The sequence below is a fragment of the Lontra canadensis genome, unplaced genomic scaffold (genome assembly GCF_010015895.1).
Source record: "Lontra canadensis isolate GAN:19392208 unplaced genomic scaffold, GSC_riverotter_1.0 scaffold13, whole genome shotgun sequence".
NCBI lineage: Eukaryota > Metazoa > Chordata > Mammalia > Carnivora > Mustelidae > Lontra > Lontra canadensis.
In genome coordinates, this window is record NW_022631007.1 from 14,657,903 (window position 1) to 14,676,529 (window position 18,627).

Genomic DNA, 18,627 nt, shown 5'->3' on the forward strand with positions numbered 1-18,627 from the left:
TATTCAGTTAGCATCTGCAAGCCATAGTAGATCATTAATCCTTTGTGAACTGATGTTTCCTTTTAACCCAATAGCATAGTAGTTCAGAAGAAATATCTATAAAGAACAAAGTCTTATGGGGAACTAATTCTACTACGAAAGACAAAATGTTTAACGCAGTGAGTGTGATGATTTTTCTGGAGGATGTTATACTTTTCTATAGTGTTTACAGATGTCCAAACCACTCCCTTAAGGGGGCCTTGGGCATACAGCCAGCACATTGGTAATTTATACTAATTGAGGAAAAAATCAAGACAGTATCCAGCTTAATGAATGAAACTCCCAGTGAAATTAACTGGGGCTTGGCTTGTAGGAATTTAGATAGGTCAAACTCAAATATTGAGTTTAATCCTTTGAGATGTTTTGTCTATTCCCTTTTCATTTCTAGGGGCCTTATGCTTTAGTTCTACCCTAGTTTTTAGAATGAAGGGTTGTAAAAATAACTATATTTAACCAGTTCTTTGTTCTATGATCCAGGTTAGTAGGATCAAGAATATCAGTTATATTTAAGCCAAATACCATTGAGATAAATGTTAATTAAATGACCCCAGTCTTTGATTGACTGGAATTTATTCTTTCAAATATGTTTAAAATAGTGTTTTAATTAAAATAGCATTTAAAATTCTGCAGTGAATTAAGGAGGTTTTAATTGTAATGGGATTTGGGATAACAGTATCTGACTGGCAAGAAAGTACCAACTGTAGGTTTCTAACTAGAATACTGATTTAATATAAACATACAATATATGCATACAACTCTCAAGCAGAGTTTGGGAATGTACCCCGGCTAGCCAGGGGATGACTAGGAAATACTCCCGAACAGGGGCACAGTTCATGGTCTCCATTAACAAAACTCATGGGAAGAGAGGTATCCCTTCAGAATGATTTCTGACATTCACTTATTAGAGACTGTATTTTTTTTTAAAGATTTAATTTATTTATTTGACAGACAGAGATCACAAGTAGGCAGAGAGGCAGGCAGAGAGAGAGGAGGAAGCAGGCTCCCTGCTGAGCAGAGAGCCTGATGCGGGACTTGATCCCAGGACCCCGGGATCATGACCTGAGCCGAAGGCAGAGGCTTTAACCCTCTGAGCCACCCAGGCGCCCCAGAGACTGTATTTTATTTTATTCTTATTTACTTATTTAATTGAAGTATATTTGACATACAATATCCTATCAGTTTCAGATGTGTATCATAATGATTCAATATTTTTATACATTACAGACTGATCCCCATGATGTCTAGTCCCCATCTGTCACAATATAAAGTCATTACAATATTATTGACTATATTCCCTATGCTGTATATTACATCCCCATGACTTACTTATTTTATAAGAAGTTTGTGCGTTTTGATCCCCTTCCCCTGTTTCACCTGTTCCCCAGGGCTCTCCCAGCTGGTGACCACTAGCTTGTTTCCTGCACCTGTTTTGTTTTGTTTTATTTTGTTTTTTAGATTCTAATACATTCCTTGAAAATATTTGAAAACCTGGGTCCTATTTATTTCCAATGTTAATGCATGGAAGGGCCATTTCAGCTTAAAAAACGAGCACTGAAAATGATTCATGAGTATCAGAGTTTGGCCAGTGGAGCTCAAGGCAATGGAAATGCCCCTCAATGAGGCAAAACCCCATCCTTCCCTTCAATGAGCACTTGTGAAGTGCCTCAGGGGGCCGGGTCCAGGGCAGGGCAGAAAATGGGGACCATCTCTGCCCTCCAGGAGGGTCCGTACTCCTCCAAAGTTGGATCAGGTTGCTGCTTCTTGAACAACTTCTTAAGACGCTCCACAAATTTTGGGGTGCTTGGGTGGTGTGGTCAGGTAAACATCCAACTCTTGATTTCAGTTCAGATTATGATTTCAGGGTCATGGTATTGAGCCCCACATTGGGCTCCACGCTTGGCACAGAGTCTGCTTGGGATTCTCCCTCTCTCTCCCTCTGCCCCTCCCTGTGCTTGAGCATTCTCTCTTTCTATTTCTCTCAATAAATAAATAGAATATTAAAAAAAAAGAACCCCACGAATTTTAAAACTTACAAAAAGGTCACATGATTTCAGAGATGACTCCAGTGTTCATCCTTCAGCATGCATCTTTGCAGGCTAGGAGGCCACTCTTTATATAGGACTGCAGAGCGGCCCAGCACTCCCAGGGTGGAGGAGGTGTGGTGGGCAGAGGGGGTGCTATTCTCAGGCTGGGGGCAAGGACTTCGGCTGTGACCTACCCTTTGCTCTAGGGTTGGGGGGAGCCCTCCATGTGCAGCACAAGTCTAGAGCACACCTCACCTGTCCGCTGTCAGGTCTTTGTCCTTCTTTCCTCTTTTCCCTTTTTTGCCTTTCTTCCCTTTCTTTTTCTGGAAAAAAAAAAAAAAGGAAATAGCCAACAATTTAGTAAAAACAAGTGAACAAATAAACTCTAGAATTTAGGTAGGACGGCTGTTTTTGGTAATGGTGTCAAGGAATGGGATGGGAACGTCCATTGTGCACACTGGACGTGTGACAGCCACATTTTCTTGGATGGAGGGCTTGGCCTGGGAAACAGCAGGCTGCTTATGTGGGCATGTCCCTGAGTGAGTAGAGAGTGAGGTCATCCCTGTGAAGCCTGCACGGGGCCTGACTGCCAACAGGCACTGAGCATCCTGGCTCTCTTCTTGTGGGCTCTCAATTACAAAGGATGAGAGCACCGTGTGCCCAGGCCATCAGGCTGTGCTGGTCGTTGACACCCAATCACATGCCCTGTTAGCATCCAGCCCAGATCAGGTTCCCAGAGGGCTCTGCATTCTGATCACTGTGACAGCCGGGGGAAAGTGCTTGGAATGCGATCTTTCTAAAGAACACCGCTGCTGATTGCTTCACCACTCTGTTTAAAGCATCCGTTGCTACCTGCCCTTTGCACCCGGGATGACATTAAAGTTCACCATGGTGGGTGGTATTTTTCCAGCCTGGTGCTCTCTCTTTCCTGGCTCATCTTTCTCAGACCTCCTCGGGCCAAGCCTGCTCCCCATCACATAGACTGACTCTTAGGCACTTTCTTACTATCTCAGCATCTTTCATTCCTCCATGTCCATGTCCTCACTCACTCATTAATTTCATTTCAGTATAATTTATGCTCAGTGAGTATACTCACGTCTGGGCTGATTGACTTTTGCATTTAATTTTTACATATAACCAGTGCCCAGTTCAACATCTAGAACATGGTCCCTTCACCCCTGACCTATCTCTCATGCTGCTCTCCTGTCTGTGGGTAGCGGTTCCTCTGACTTCACAGTGGAGTCATATTGCCTGTTGGTCTACATGGAATCGTGCAATGCAAACTCCCTATATCCAGCTCCTTTCAGCCAATGTCATGATTACAAGGGTCACTTATGTGGTTGCACATAGCGATACATCATGATTTTCAGGTTTTTACACATTAAAATTTTTATTTTGAGAAAATGGTAGATTCACACATAGTCATAAGAAGTAATACAGAGCTCCTGCATAACTTTTACCAGGTTTCTATCAATGGTAATATCTCAGAACTATCCTTATAAGGACATTGGATCCGTCAAGATACAGAACATTTTTTCCACCAGGATTCCTCAGGTGGCCTTTCCTTGATCGACTCACTTCCCTCCCATGGATACCCCATCTTTAACCCCCAGAAACCATGAATCTCTCTTCCATTTCTGTAATGTTGTGCTTTGGAGAATGTTGTATCAACAAAAATCACAGAGTATGTATCTTTTAGCTTTTCACTCATTGTAATTCTTGGGAAATTTGGCCAGTCATTGTATGTATTAATGGTTGTTCTTTTTTATTGCTGTTTTCAGTTTTGAGTTATTATGAGTTAAGGTGCCATGAATTCAGTTTTGAGTTCTGAATTAAGGGGTGTGAGAGAGAGAGAGAGAGAGAGAGAGAATGTCTTTGGTTTTCTGGGATAAATGCCCATGAGTGCAATTGCTGGGTTGTATAGTAGTTGCATATTTGGTTTGCAAACAAAGGGTAAAATTGCTTTTCAGAGTGCCCATAGCATTCCACATTCCCACCAGTAAAGCATGAGTGATCTAGTCCCTCCCCACCCTCTCTAGCAATCAGTATTGCCACCCTAATAAGTGTGTGGTGATTTCTCATTGTGATTTTAATTTGCATTTCTCTCATGGCTAGGGGCATCATTTCCTGTGCTCATTTACCCTCTGCATAGCCACTCAGGGAAGTGCCTCCTAGTGTCTTTTGCTCATTTTCTTTCTTTCTTTTTTTTTTTTTTTTTAAAGATTTTATTTATTTATTTGACAGACAGAGATCACAAGTAGGCAGAGAGGCAGGCAGAGAGAGAGAGAGGCAGAGGCAGGCTCCCTGCTGAACAGAGAGCCCGATGCAGGGGCTTTTGCTCATCTTCTAATCAATTGTTTTTTTAACTACAGAGTTTTGAGAGTTCTTTGTATGCTCTATGTTACTAGCTCTTCCTCAGATAATGTTGTTTGCAAATATTTTCTCCTAGTCTCTAGTTTGTCTTCTTATGCTCTTAATAGAATCTTTCATGGAGAAGTTTCTAATTTTGATCAAGTCCAAATCTTCCTTCTATGAATTCTGCTTTTGGTGATTTTTCTTAAGAACTTTGCCTTGTCTTAGATCCCAAAGATGTTCTCCTATATTTTAATAACACATTTTCCGTTTAAGTATACGATCCGCTTTGAGTTAGTTTTTGTACAATGTACAGGACTTAGGTAAAGGTTCATTTTTCTGTCTGGGGATATCTAATTGTTCCAACCCCATGTATTGTAAAGGTTATTCTTCCTTGAATTTTTGTACTTCTATCAAAAGTCAGTCAGGAATATTCATGTTGGCTTACTTCTGGGTTGTGTGTTCTCTGTTCTTTTGATCTATGCATCTAATCCTGTACCAATAGTTAAATTTAATTCTATCATTGCCATATCTTTTTTCTATTTGTGCAATCTGTTCTTTTTTTCTTTTCCTTTTCCTTTCCTGTATTCTTTCTAATCAATCAAGTATTTTTTATTTTCTCACTTTATGTTCACTATTACTTTTTGTTATATATTTTAGTACTATTTAGGGAATTACAAAATATATTACTAATTTATTATAATTTACCTTAAGTTAGCACTTTATGGTGCCCCAAATGACACAATAACCTTACAAGTCCATTCACCCTTACTTACCTTATCGATTGCTGTTGTCACATATTTTATTTCTATGTTATAAATACATAAGACTTTGTTACTATTCCTGCCTTAAAAAAGCAGAATATTCTAAAAGTAGTCTTTTATATTTTCAACAGCTGATCATTCCTTCTTACGCTTCTTTGTTTCCATTTGGGAACATTTTCCTTTAACCTGAAAAATATCCTTTTACTATTTTCATATTGTGGATCTGCTACTGATAAGTTCTCTAAGATTTTGTTTGTCTGGGATCATCTCTATTTCATTCCATTTTTGGAGGATATTTTCTCTGGGTCCAAAGTTCTAGGTTGATAGCTAATTTTTTCCAATCTCTTGAGAAGCTATTCATTGCCTTCTGGCTCCATAGTTTCTGTTGGGAAAGTCAGCAGTAATTCTTATTTTTATTTTTGTTTCCTTGAAGGAAATGTGTTTTGTTTTATTTTCTTTTTTTAAGATTTTATTTATTTATTTATTTATTTGTCAGAGACAGAGAGAGCAAGTGAGTGCACAAGTAGGCAGAGAGGCAGGCATAGAGAGAGGAAGGGAAGCAGGCTCCCTGCCGAGCAAGGAGACTGATGCGGGACTCGATCCCAGAATCCCGGGATCATTACCTGAGCTGAAGGCAGTGGCCTAACCGACTGAGCCACCCAGGCATCCCGGAAATGTGTCTTAAAACAAAACAAAACAAAACAAAAACAAAACACAAACTAGTAAGATTTTGCCTTTTATCTTTGACTTTTAGCATTTTGACTCTGATGTGTTGAGATGTGGTTTTCTTTATTTTACCCTATTAGACCTCACTAAGGCTCCTGAATTTGTGGCTTCATGTATTTCATCTGATTGGGAAAATTCATGGACATTACTTTTTCATATATTGCTCCTTTCCCATTCTTCTTTTCTGGGGGACTGCAAGCAGACATATAGTGCAACTATTGACCATGTCTCAAATGTCTCTTATTCTCCTTCTGTTCTTTATACTCTTCTTCTTTTTATGCTTCAGTTTAGATTTCCTATTGGTTGGTCTTTAAACTCAATCTGTATTCTGCTATGTCCATGCTATTGTTAACCAGTTCAGGGAGTTTTTAATTTCTGTTAGAATTTTCAGTTGTAGAATGTTCATTTGTTTCTTTTAAAAGTAGATTTTCAATTTATTTTTAAATATGGCATTCCTCCCTTTCCTACTTATAAATGCAAACTCTTGGGAGTGCAAAAAATAGAGTCAGCCAAGGATTATACCCTTAAGGAACTTCCTAGCTTCTCCAAGAACTCCTATATACTTAAAACTTCTGTGATTATGGCAGGAGAGGAACTTAGGAAACAGAGGGCCCCTGAGAGGTAGGACCTCACACAGTGATGTCATCATGGGGACAAAAGCACATCCAGAATGAGCCAGCCCTGCAGATCTGGAAACTTGCCTTTGCCAGTACAGAAGCTTTGACTTGTCTTGTTCTCTTCTGTACTCTGAATGCCTTGAAATATACCTGGCATACAGTGCCCAATAAATACTTATTGAATGAAAAAAAAGTTAATACAGATAGTCTGTCCCCCAAGGCTTATTTTGGATCTACGAATAGCAGGAGAATGTGGGATAGACTGTGATGTAAATTTATGAATTTAGAATGAGACATACAATTGCTAAGAGAAGCAGACCGTGGACACCTCCATCTTATAGAAAAATCAACATGAAACTATAGTAAGTCATACGAAGGTTGCTTGGAGAATAAGGAATCAACAAGGGACGTGGCTGGATATAGTGAATTGCTGCTGATGCTATAATGTGATATCCTGAGGCACATATTTAGCTTATAGGAATCAATCTTCATGGGAACTAGATTTGACTAATTTATTTGATATATGTATTAAGGACTTGCTTTGTGCCAGAAAGGGGTACAATGGTGAACAAGCAAAAAAGACAATCATACAGTGCCTGCACTTATAGAACCTCTAGTAGGTTCGAGAAAGAAGATACCAATAAAATGATCTCACTAGTAAATATAACATTAAAACTCTGATAAAGCATCAGGAAGACCTAGTACACATGCCATGTATATACACAGAAAGCAGACCTACTATGGATGGCTCAGAAGGCTTCCCTGAGGAAGAAAGGCTTGGACTGAGACCTAAGGGATGAATAGGAGTTAACAAGGCTAGGGATTAGGGGCATGGGAGTAAAGTTAGTTCTTGAGGGAGAACAGTATGTGCAAAGGCCCTGTGGTGGGAAGGAGCACAGTGGGTTTGGAGAACAAAGAGGAAGGTCAGGGTGCTAAAGTGTAGCTGGGAAGGGAGAGTGGGTGAAGAGTTTGGGGAAGAAGGCACTGGCCAGGTCAGACATGCCCTTGTAAGCCTGGCTGAAGACTGTCATCTTTGTTCTCAGAGGATTAAAATGCCATGGAACAGGTTTAGCATGGAATGATAAGATCAGATTTGTATTTTGAAAGGAGACTCAGGCTGCTGTAAAATCTCTGATCAAGTCACTTTCTCTGGAAGATGATGGATTAATACTGCCTAACTCTATCCCTCTGAGTCCTTTCCCTCCTTTTCTATGTACAGGGTAAACTACTCCCCTTCTGCTAATGGCCTTTCTGAGGATGGGATTTGGTATAGTTAATTATGTTTCAGTTAACAAAATAAACCACATTATGTCTCCAAAGTTTATGTTATTGGATTGGAATTTGGGACACACAAAACTCCATAGTTACACAAGTACCATCAATCTATTGGGGTGTGCTTAGGCACACCCACTGCATGTTAAACCCGCTTAATTCCAAGAGGGAAATTCACAGTGACCCCTCCCTGTGACATCCTGAGTCATGACATGGAATAGGCACACACCGGACTGTAAGGAATGAGAGGTGGCAGTCATATAAGAGGGTGAGGAAGCCCAGTCTGATGTTAGGCCTGCACAATGATACTTCCCGGGTAAAAGGAGAAAGACTATTTTCAGCCAGAGAGGTACGTCCACTTCTTGTCTTCATTTCCCATTTTGTTTGGCTTAACTGCCATGTTCAATCATCAGAACATCATGTTGTCATGTAGATGTGCAGACATTAATAGAGTCAATTGTGTCATCCATAAGTGTCCTTACCTACTGGTGAGAGAATAACCTGTAGACCACCCTCATTAGCCTTCAGTGATGTATCCTCAAGGAGGGCTATCAAAGACACTCAGGTGTCGAACCGAAAAGTCAGAGTTAAACTCAATACAAAATGGATCGGGATAGTGTCATCCTAAGGGGACTGGCTGAACAGACACTCACGTAGTTGTATGTATGAAAAGCTCTAAGAGAGTACAGAGCTGCAAGAAGGGTTGATCAGCCATGGATCCGCAAGAAAGCCATCAAAGGGCAAAGATCGCCTATCCACCTGCTGACACTGCCAGAGCGGGGAGGCTGGCCTCTCCTTGGAGGATTCTGGCCCCAATGGAAGGGCTGGATCTGGAACGAAAGTGGAAGTAGGGGTCTAAGGTAGGAAAAGTAGTTCTTTCCTCCTGTGTGTCTCCTTTGCTCCCATTGACTACAACATACACAACACTTCTGACACCAGATGTGCATGGGTGGGTTTCCCCCACCAAGCAACATTGGCTGTCCTACAATTTGACTCTATTCTGATACCACCTACTTAGAAATAGCACCAGATACCACAGGCTGAGGGCCCATCCCACATGACTACTCCCCCATCCCCCACGTCAGGCCCCAATCACAAGTCCATGTTGTCATCTGTGTTTCTGACCCAGTGGTTGTAAACATGAGGTTCCCATGACCCCTTCTTTGAGTTCAATTACTTTGTTACAGTGTTTCACAGAACTGAGGGAAACACTTCATGTTTACCAGTTTATTAAAGGATGTGATAAAGGTTACAGACAACAGCCAGACAGAGTGGCACTTTGGGTGAGTTCTGGGAGAGTCCTGAGTGCAGGAGCTTCTGTCCCCATGGAGTTGGGGCAATCTGCCTCCTTGTTCATTCATGTGTTCACCCTCCTGACATTATCGGGATTTCATGGAGGCTTCCTCGCACAGGCACAATCAGTTATTAACCCCCTTTCCAGCCCTTCTCCCCTTGCTAGAGGATGGGGAGTAGGGCTGAAAATTCTAAGCTTCTAATAATCATGCTTTGGTCTTCCTGGTGACTGGGCCCTAGACAAGAGCCATAGATAAGCCATAGATAAGCCACACATAAGCTCCAAGTGCTCTCATGACATAAGGATTTACAAGAGATTCAGGAGCTCTGTGCCAGGAACTGGAGGCAGGGATCTATATATTTTCTATTCTCTCACAGGGCCCAGTAAATGAACTTTGAATAATATTGGGATCTAATTGGCTACTCCAAAACACTGTGAGATGGATTGGTGGCAATTTAAAATTCAACTCATCTGAACCATTACTCACAAAGAACTTGCTCATTTCCACAGGTGGCCCTTACAGATCTTCCCACAGGGAGAGAGGGGCAGACATCGGGCACATCACTGGCTCCCCTGGTGGTCCTCATCCTATCTGCGGGACCTGGGTAATGTGAATCCGCAGTGAGGACGCGTGGGGCAGGTTACTCTCAGACTGTTGGATGTCTCCCATTTATGAACCCATGTCCCTGAGGACCGCATGGTGGAACAAGGCACGTCCCTCCAAGGAAGGCGTTTCCCTGCGCAGCAGCCTGGGTGGGACCGGTGTGCCAGGCAGCACCCCGGACTCAGCACTGGGATCCTGGGTGGCGCTCCTGCTGTGATTCAAATCTGCGACTCCCTCATCCCTCCCATGCTTACTTGCTACTCACCTTTCTACCTCCTTTCTTCTTTCCTGCTTTGACGGGATACTCCTTTTCTCTGTCCACAGCCAGTTTCAAGTTTTTTAGTTCCTGTCGCATTAGCTCATCCACCTAGATGAGTACAAAACACACCACTTTTGAGTGACTTTGTGTGTCTCGTGTTTTCTTTGTGAAGTTTAAAAATAGCTTAAGCTCTGGGTCGGTCGTGGATGGGAAATGGTGAAGAAACCCAACGGTGGCCGCTGATGACTATCTTCGTGCAAAGTGTGGTGTTACCTGCACTCTGATCTCCGACTCCAGTTCCTTCCGTTTCTCCTGTTTGATCAGTTCCGGGTCATAGTTTTGCGGGAAATTCCACGACTCGTCTTTATTCTTCCACAGGTCTGTGGTCCGGAAGGATCAGGAAAAGGAAAATGATTTTTTTTTTCAACATGAGGATGAACAAAAACTATGATTACAATAAAAAACTCGAGTCTAATTTTCTATTCTATTGCATGGAATACAAGTTCAAATAAAATACTCAAGCAATTATTGATGGCAGAGCGACGAGATCCATGTGCTTTCTCCCCCCACCAACTTCCCAAATGGGAAAGTGTACTTGTATAATATCTAAAAATATGAAGAACAAAACTGTTAATGTGAAAACATGAAATAAAAAGTATGATACAAGTAGTATTCTTCCAATGACTAGAGCCATGTAAAAAATAATACATTAATCATGGGATTATATAATTAGACAAATGTGGGATGACTATTTTTGTAATATGTTTTATATTACCCTCAGTTTTCAAACAATTCACTAAATGTGGAAGATTTTATTGCTAGCTGAATCCACCAGCAACTGACCCCAGCCCCTTGTTAAAAGACAACACGGAACATACAAGCACCCATCACTTCCCCCAGACAAGCTATATTTTTAAATTACTTTTTGGATGTGTTTGAAATCATACATGTTTTGCATTTCCCATTTGCCTGGCCCTGGCAGTGAAGAGGATGGTTAGACAAATATGACCTTAGAGGAAATAAGGATGATTTTGTATCACTGGAAAAAATTGAACTATAGCTCATTTCTCAGGGGGGAAACTCCAAATGTGTGCCAAGGTATAGCTCAGCTGGATCCTGGCACTGGGACATGGGGTGGTGTCCTATGGAAAAAGAGACTTGTCAGTCTGGGAAAGGAGATCTTTTCCCAGAATCTGTGTTCAGAATGTGATGGAAACTTGCCAGAACTCAACCTGCAATCACCACCCAGCTTGGCTATACCACTAGGAGCTCATCCTTAGGAAAATGACGCTCTTCAAGTTGTGGAGGCAATGGAGGGTCACAGGAACCGGGCAGAGACCTCCCCCAACCTGTCTGATGATGGCTCCATTTGGGAAGAAGGGGGACAGTGCAGGGCTGGATGACATTGAGCATGTGAATGAATGGGCAAAGATTTCTCAACCATGACTTTCCCTATGGGCACAGAAGGGGCATCCTGAGACTGGCGGGGAGTGTGTCCCCCTGAAGCAGCTGACTGAGAAGGGAGGGACAGTCACAGTAACAGACGGAAACATATGTCTGGGTGCTGTGGAGAGCAAGCAGTGTCAACCATGAAGACAGAATGGAGAAGGTACTTAGAGAGATACCTGGGCAAACAAATGAGTAGGGAGGGTCAAATCTGCAAATCTATCACAGGGGTCTGGGGTCAGCAAAAGAGACCAGAGACGAAAGAAAGGACAAGATGTGGTGTGACCCAGGAAAAGTTGCAGATCCTGGAGAGGAGGTCAGCAGAGCAAGGAGATTCCGATGCACAACTCAAAGTTGGTGGATGGGCACAAAAAATTGCCCCAAGGGCTTTGGCTATCTGATACCTGCCCAGGGAGGCAGCCCACGCTTGGGGTCAGGTGGAACCCCTGTCCTACTGGTTATCTGCTGTTGGTCTTATGGTCTTCACCCTCCTGATTGACAATTCCTACTTCCTGAGGGGGGAGGGGGCTCTGCAGGACAGCAGTGCCCAGAGCAGACACTTTCTTGTCAGCAAAAAGGAGGCAATGGGTACCTGAGGACCAGTGAATGTGTCATCTCAAGGTCATCAGTCAGGACCCTGTGGACAGGAAAACTATAGGAAGATGGGACGTGGAAATGCAGCTCCAGTTCTCCAAAAGTGTGGAAGCCCCAGGCTGAGGACCATACAATGCTCCTGGTGGTTGGCATGGAAATTTCCAGAAGTGGAAATGGTCACCACAAGGTATTGCCACACACAGGTCAGGCAGGCCCACCTCACTCCCAGCCGTCCTGTGGAACAGAGTGTTGGCCAGAAATGAGCCTATTTGGAATTTGGGTCCAGCGAGGGCTCTCAGCCTCCCTCGGCTTCCTGTCAGAGAATCAAGGGTGGGGTGGTGGGTGGTGGGTGGGCAGGGCTCTGCCAGTTGCTGCACTAGTCAGGGTCTCTGCCATGGTCACAGCCTATGGTGTTGCAAATCTAGGGGGACAGATTTTGGAAAACGAGGATGATAAAAGGACCCAGTTTCTTCTGGGGTGGCTACTGTAGACTTACAAGAAATAGACAGGGACTAAGTGACAAACATGGTACAATTTTCATAAAGTCTATTCACCCACGTGTCTTTCCCCATTGGGGTGGCCATGTGACAGGTGGCCCTGTCTTTAAGGCAGAGATGATGGCAAGGGATGATGGGGCTGGGAGTGGGTTTGGCACCTGTCTCCTAGATGGCTGCCTGTCTGTGGATGACCCCAGAGGTGAGGATGTCATCACCTGGGAGGGGCAGGTGACCAGCCTGGAACAGAGTTCACATCTCCATGAAGACCAAGAGGGAGAAGACCCAAAACAGATGGGATGGAGGCCACTTCTGACAGGGGTGTGCACACAGGAAATTCCTAGAAAGCTAGGAGCTGAATTTTTATTATTTTAAATAATCACTCCTGTGATTGAGTGCCAGCCAGAGAAGCCCATCCTGTGTTTTACAGTCAGGTAATGAAAAATACTGCATTGCATAAATTGCCTATGTCAGCCCACTGATGTAAAACATGTTTTAAGTCATTAATTGAGTTTATTCTTGGCCCTGAGCCCCCAGCAGGTGGATTTTGTGGTTGGTCTGTAAGGTGTGTGTTCACTTATGGAAGAACTAAGTAGTTTACATTTCCCTTATTTGAAGGTAACTGTCCTTTCAGAGTGCCTTTTCTGAAATGCACATGAACTTAAATTGTGGAAAACTTTAAAATGTATGAAAACTATGATTTTTCTTCCATGTGTGAGATTGTAAGCTCTTCCTCCTTGAAAACACTATGAAGGGTTTAAACGTGTTAAAACATGCTATTTACCAGTAACTCTTGTTTACCAGATGTCCCCCTTACAAGATCATTAAATCTCCCACGGCAAAGCTCACCTGTTTCTATTAAGATATTTTTAAAGCAAAATCCCTTTGCTGAGGCGAGGTAGCTACTTTGCTTTCTCACTAGACAGACTTGCTAAAATCTGGAAGCAGTGCATTTCCTAAAGAAAGGGACGCAGACTATTGAACAGGAGGGAACACGAGGCGATTATTGATGTAAAAGCACCTCGCAGCAAATTCTCATTCTGCGGTTGTAACTGTGTCTCACGAATAAAGCGGTACTTAGTGGCCTTTGCTGATTTCACCTCGACCGCCCTTTGAATGGTCCTGGTTTTGCGCGGAAATTTTGCTTTTCTCATGACACTTGGGCACAGGGCACCTCTCAATCCCTTCAAGAATTTCATGGACATTTACAAATGCAGGAAGCTTTTCAGGGTCCTCAAAGCACTAACAACTGCCCCAGGAGCTTTCATCCCCAGAGTGTGAAAAGCTGGCCAGGGCAGTTTCTCACGTAGGGGGTGATTAAAATGCTAATGTCTTATTTGAAAAGGAAAACCTTTGATTTTTGAGAAAAGATTTCTAAGATGAAGACATTTAATTTCTTTAAAAGACCAGAGACCTGGCAGATAGCACAGGAAACGCCACAAACCCAACTAGGAAAATGGTCCTTCACACTTCCTGCTCCCAAGTGACCACTGCCTGTGGTTTTTTTTTTTTTTTTTTTTTTTTTTAGCCTTAATGGAAACAGATATTCTACGAACAGCGTAATGGAAACATATTACACAAATTGTGCGGAAAATCTCAAGAGCTTTCCCGAGTGGGTCAGCAGGTCGCAAGCTTTGGTTTCCCACGGGAATGTCAGATTTCTCCCAAGTTAATTTTTGCTTTTATCAAAATAATACAGGCACATTGTTTTAGACTGAGTCTGATATTATGGAAGGGATTATAACAAAAAACAGTCTAATTCTGACTTCCACAGAAATTGCCCAATGGCATTCATTCCTGTTTTCATTCATTCATTCATTTAAAATTGTGAGGAATAATTTCAGATTTATCTGCAAATCTGATGTATGCATAAGTTTAATTCATGACTTGATGGAGCCTGATTGTGGAGCAGGCACTGTTCTCAGAGTAGGCTGATAGTGGGGGGCCTTGTCGTCTGGGACCACGACCCCCCCATGGGGAAGCAAGGAACACCTCCATCCCCATAGATGGAGGTGAGTAAAGCAGGGTGGGCACAGGGTGAGACTGGAGACAGCCCACAAAGGTCTTGGGGAAGGCCTGCAGGGACCAGCATTCCAGGCAAGGAGAATGGACAGCACCAGGTCTCTGAGGTGGGACCGACTAGCTTGCTGGTGGAAGAGCATGGAGCCCATGAGAGGAGGGTGTGAGGCCCATGTGAAGCGGTCTAGCTTCCCGAGAACTCTTTGGGCTGTGTCTCTGTTGTTATACCCTTGTCATGTGCTCACACTGCTACTTCTTGATTTTTGAGTTTGAGATGGGAGCCCCTGACTTCCTATAATGGCAGAAGAAGGCCTGGCTGTTTCTCACCTTCCTGTCTTTCCCCTTATTCTCTCCTCATAGTTATTTCAGAGGGAGCCAGTCCCTCCACGCACTGAGGGAAACTGTTGCCTGAAAGAGGACTTCAGCAGAACATGAACGGGTCAGTGACCTGATGTGTTAGAAGGTGCAAACAATGACCTTGGAGGTTGGTGATCGATGTGTAGCATATGAAGCTATGAGGGGTCTGTAAAGAGCAAAAGAAATGTGGCACAAAGCGTGTGAACAAGAGGTTGGTCATGTTGCAAACACACCTGGGTTCCTGTGGCATCCATGGCACACCGGTGACATTGCCACGGGACGCATGCAGCTCCTAGCTGACCCTTGGGTGTTGTTGCCGCCAGCCTAATTTGTACAAGCCACTCAACTTGTGCCCCTGTCCTGTCCCATCCACCTCTGCCACACCCTGTATGTTGTGAGTAGGTTGACGGTGGTGCTATTTTTGTATCTCCACGGTTGCCTTGCACCTGGCACACTGGACAGAGGTTGTTGAATGAAGATGAAGACATAAGGGTATGAATGTGTCTGATAGTGATAGCTTTATAATGATTTGAGGCCCCTGTACCCCAATGTTCATAGCAGCAAGGTCCACAGTAGCCAAGCTATGGAAAGAGCCCAATGTCCATCAAATGGATAAAGAAGATGTAGTATAGATATATGATGGAGTATTACTCAGCCATCAAAAAGGATGAAATTTTACCATTGGCAGTAATGTGGATGGAATTAGAGGTTGTTATGCTGAGCAGAATAAGTCAGTTGGAGAAAGACAAATACCACATGATCTCACTCACATGTGGAATTTAAGAAACAAAACAGATGAACATAGGGGAAAGGAAGGAAAAATAAAATAAGACGAAACCAGAGAAGGAGAAGAACCATAAGAGACTCTTAACCACAGAGAACAAACTGAGGGTGGCTAGAGGGGAGGTGCGTGGAGGGATGGAGTCACTGGGGGATGGGTATTAAGGAGAGCACGTGATGTGATGAGCAAAGGTGTTAATATGCAACTGATGAATCCCTAAACTCTGTCCCCGAAATTAATAATACACTATATGCTAACTAACTTGAATTTAAATAAAATGTTAAAAAAAGATTTGACTTTTCAGACTTGAGTGGCAGCATGTGTTCTAACAGTACCTGCCAATAGAGGGGTTGCTGGGTCACTTCTTGCCATTGTCGTGAAGATCAAATGAGACGAGCATGGAAAACACAGAGGCTTGTGTGCTTTGGGCATCTAATAACGTGAGGTTACTGCTTTGACCTCCTTCCTCCCCAATTAAAACAGCTGCTAGTCCTGGTGATGTCCCCTCTCCCCACCGCCCTGGTTCAGCACCATGTGCAGGGTGGGACCCTCGCCATTAGTGGAAAGTGAAAGAATTTCGGGTGGAGCATGGATGTTTTTCTTTCATACAACTAGCATCTCAGACCTGAAACAACATGGATCTTGTGGCTAACGGTGAAGCTCAGTTTATTGGGGTAAAAACCATGAGTCAATGAAAAAATAAGTTAAGTAATTAACAGTACCAGTGCTGTCCAGATAAGACCAGAGTCAGGGAGGAAGCCCATGTGTGACTGACATTTGGAAATATTCTACTCCATGTCCCTACTGCATTTTTTAGCAATTATCAAAGAGGACCAATGCCCGGGGTCATCGTGGCCGGTCATTCAGTGTTGAGATTCATCCTGAGAGTGGAGTGAAGCCAAAGGAGCTAGGTAATTGTTCCAGTAAACTGTAATAGAAATGTCTGAAAGACCAATTCCTACACTTGCAGCTCCCCTCACATTCTAGCTACTATGCTAATTACGTTGAACAATGGACAAAAGAACTCTGTGTCGGTCTGCGGGCACCTGTCTTTGTCTGACAGGATTAGAATATCTTATTGTACATCTGGTATTGATTTTCTTAATTTAAACAATCTAGGCCAATCCCTTTTGTTCCCAGCAAGAGAATGTTCAGCTGAAGTCCTATCGTTTGAAAACAGAATGGAGGGTTCGATTGTGTTCTCGTACTATTCATATCTGGTCTTTTACCTATCCTATGCCTTTAGGCATCTCGAAGGAATTTTAAAATAGAGATGGACGGAAGGTCTGGGCCATGAGCTGCGTGTTTTCAGCCTCTCCCTACTGAGCGCCTAATTCTGGCCCTCACGGGCTGGGTGAGGGGCCAGGGGTCATGCTGGGCGAGCCAGCAACTCCCCCGGGGGCCCGCATGGTCTTCTAAACCAACCTTTGTACACGTTATTTCCTTCTTCCATCGTGGGAAGGAAAACACTTGGTGACATTTTCCAGCCCTCATCTTCTTCCTGTTGAAGAAGAATGAGATTTCTGTTAATTACAGGGCTGCCGTATCTATCCGGACGAGATAGTACACGGTGAACATCCTGACGACAGGGCTATCATAAGGCACACAGGCTCTTTCCTGGTTTATGAACTTGCCCACCCCCCTGGGCAGTTTCCCTGCTGGCCAGTCTGAGCAGGGAGTGTGGTGTCCACCAACCAGGGCATGGATGGTTCTAGAAACTTAGCTCCACCTGCAGGCTCACTGAGGTGCCCCTATTTCAGTCACCTTTCCCGGGGTACCCCAAGCCCTGAGTCTGGTCTGTTGTCTGATGTTCTGGTTCCTTCTTTGCTCTGAAAGCTGATTCCCAGCCTGAGTCCTCCCGCCGCCCTCCAGCAGCTTATAGGTTCAAATGTCAGATTGGTCACTCAGTGGCTTTCAGATAATCTGATGGTTCCCTTAGGGTCTGTGTCCTTGGGTGGGGGTGGAGTTACTGTGATTTGGAAGAGGCTGATCATTTCCCACTCAACTAGGAGTGAAATTATATGTCAATTCCAGATCCAGAAGTGGAAATCGGCTCAGGAGCTCTCATTACTATTAACTATATTTTAAAATAAAAATGCATCAAAAAAAGTGATAGCTCGTTGCAAAAAACAAACAAAACCTCCTATTTTCAAGCTTGCATTTAGAATGTCATTTTACTTCTCTGCTCACACTTTTCTCTCCATTTTTTGAGATTAAGAATCAAAGCTACTAAAAAAAAAAAAAAGTTACTCATGCCTTTTTGGGATTTGGAGTGCTGCTCCTTTCTGGAAGTAGTGGTTTTTGAGCATTTCAGACAGAAGGAAACATAAAGAAAACTCACATACTTTATTCTCAGAGGAATGCATTTCCACATAAAACTTTACATACAATTTCAGGCAGTCTATCCTTGTGGTCTCTGTCTCCTAGGTTAAGGGTGTCTGTTTCCTCTGGAGATCAGCAGCTTCTCACTTCCTCTTATCTTCCCCTCTCACTGCCCCTCAGTGGACACAGAAGATGCTCAGAATGGATGTTTCCATGATGACATCCTTATTCCCGATAACAGCCTCTGGAAATTCACAACACTCATGTCTCCATCTTTGTGAAGTAGTACAAAGTTTCGTTTGAAGTCCCCTAAAATACCATAAGAGTGTGGTTGGCTCAGTGCTTCAATCTGGAGCACCTCCTTGGGCCAGGCTGCTGGAGAAGGGGCACTGGGATCACAGAAAGGCTGGGTGGCCCCTTGGACAAACAGAAGCTTTTAAAGCAAATGGTGCTGTATGCGGGTGTTAGGCTCTTCCCAGGATTCAGCATGAAGTTAGAATGTAGAGGACTCTTCTGTATTCACATGATCCTGTGTTCTGGCCAGGTAAAATCCATTTAAAATAGTTCCAAATGGTTTAACATATAGCTTGAAAAATAACAAAGAGAAAAGGATTGTAAGGATGGATTGCACAGTGCTCCTTTTCTGGCTCCTGAAGCCAAAGA

General features: G+C 43.3%; 1 protein-coding gene across 3 annotated transcripts in view; it reads right to left on the reverse strand.

Moving 5' to 3' along the window:
• The window catches only part of IQCA1 (IQ motif containing with AAA domain 1), a 146,538-nt gene that overhangs the window by 47,324 nt on the left and 80,587 nt on the right, over positions 1 to 18,627 (reverse strand). For all 3 annotated transcript variants that reach the window (XM_032857562.1, XM_032857563.1, XM_032857561.1), the window contains exons 9-12: positions 17,068 to 17,143; positions 10,225 to 10,331; positions 9,958 to 10,059; positions 2,319 to 2,386 (exon numbers count right to left, since the gene is read on the reverse strand). In XM_032857562.1, the coding sequence (XP_032713453.1) occupies positions 2,319 to 2,386; positions 9,958 to 10,059; positions 10,225 to 10,331; positions 17,068 to 17,143 (353 nt within the window). The remainder of the gene's footprint in view (positions 1 to 2,318; positions 2,387 to 9,957; positions 10,060 to 10,224; positions 10,332 to 17,067; positions 17,144 to 18,627) is intronic.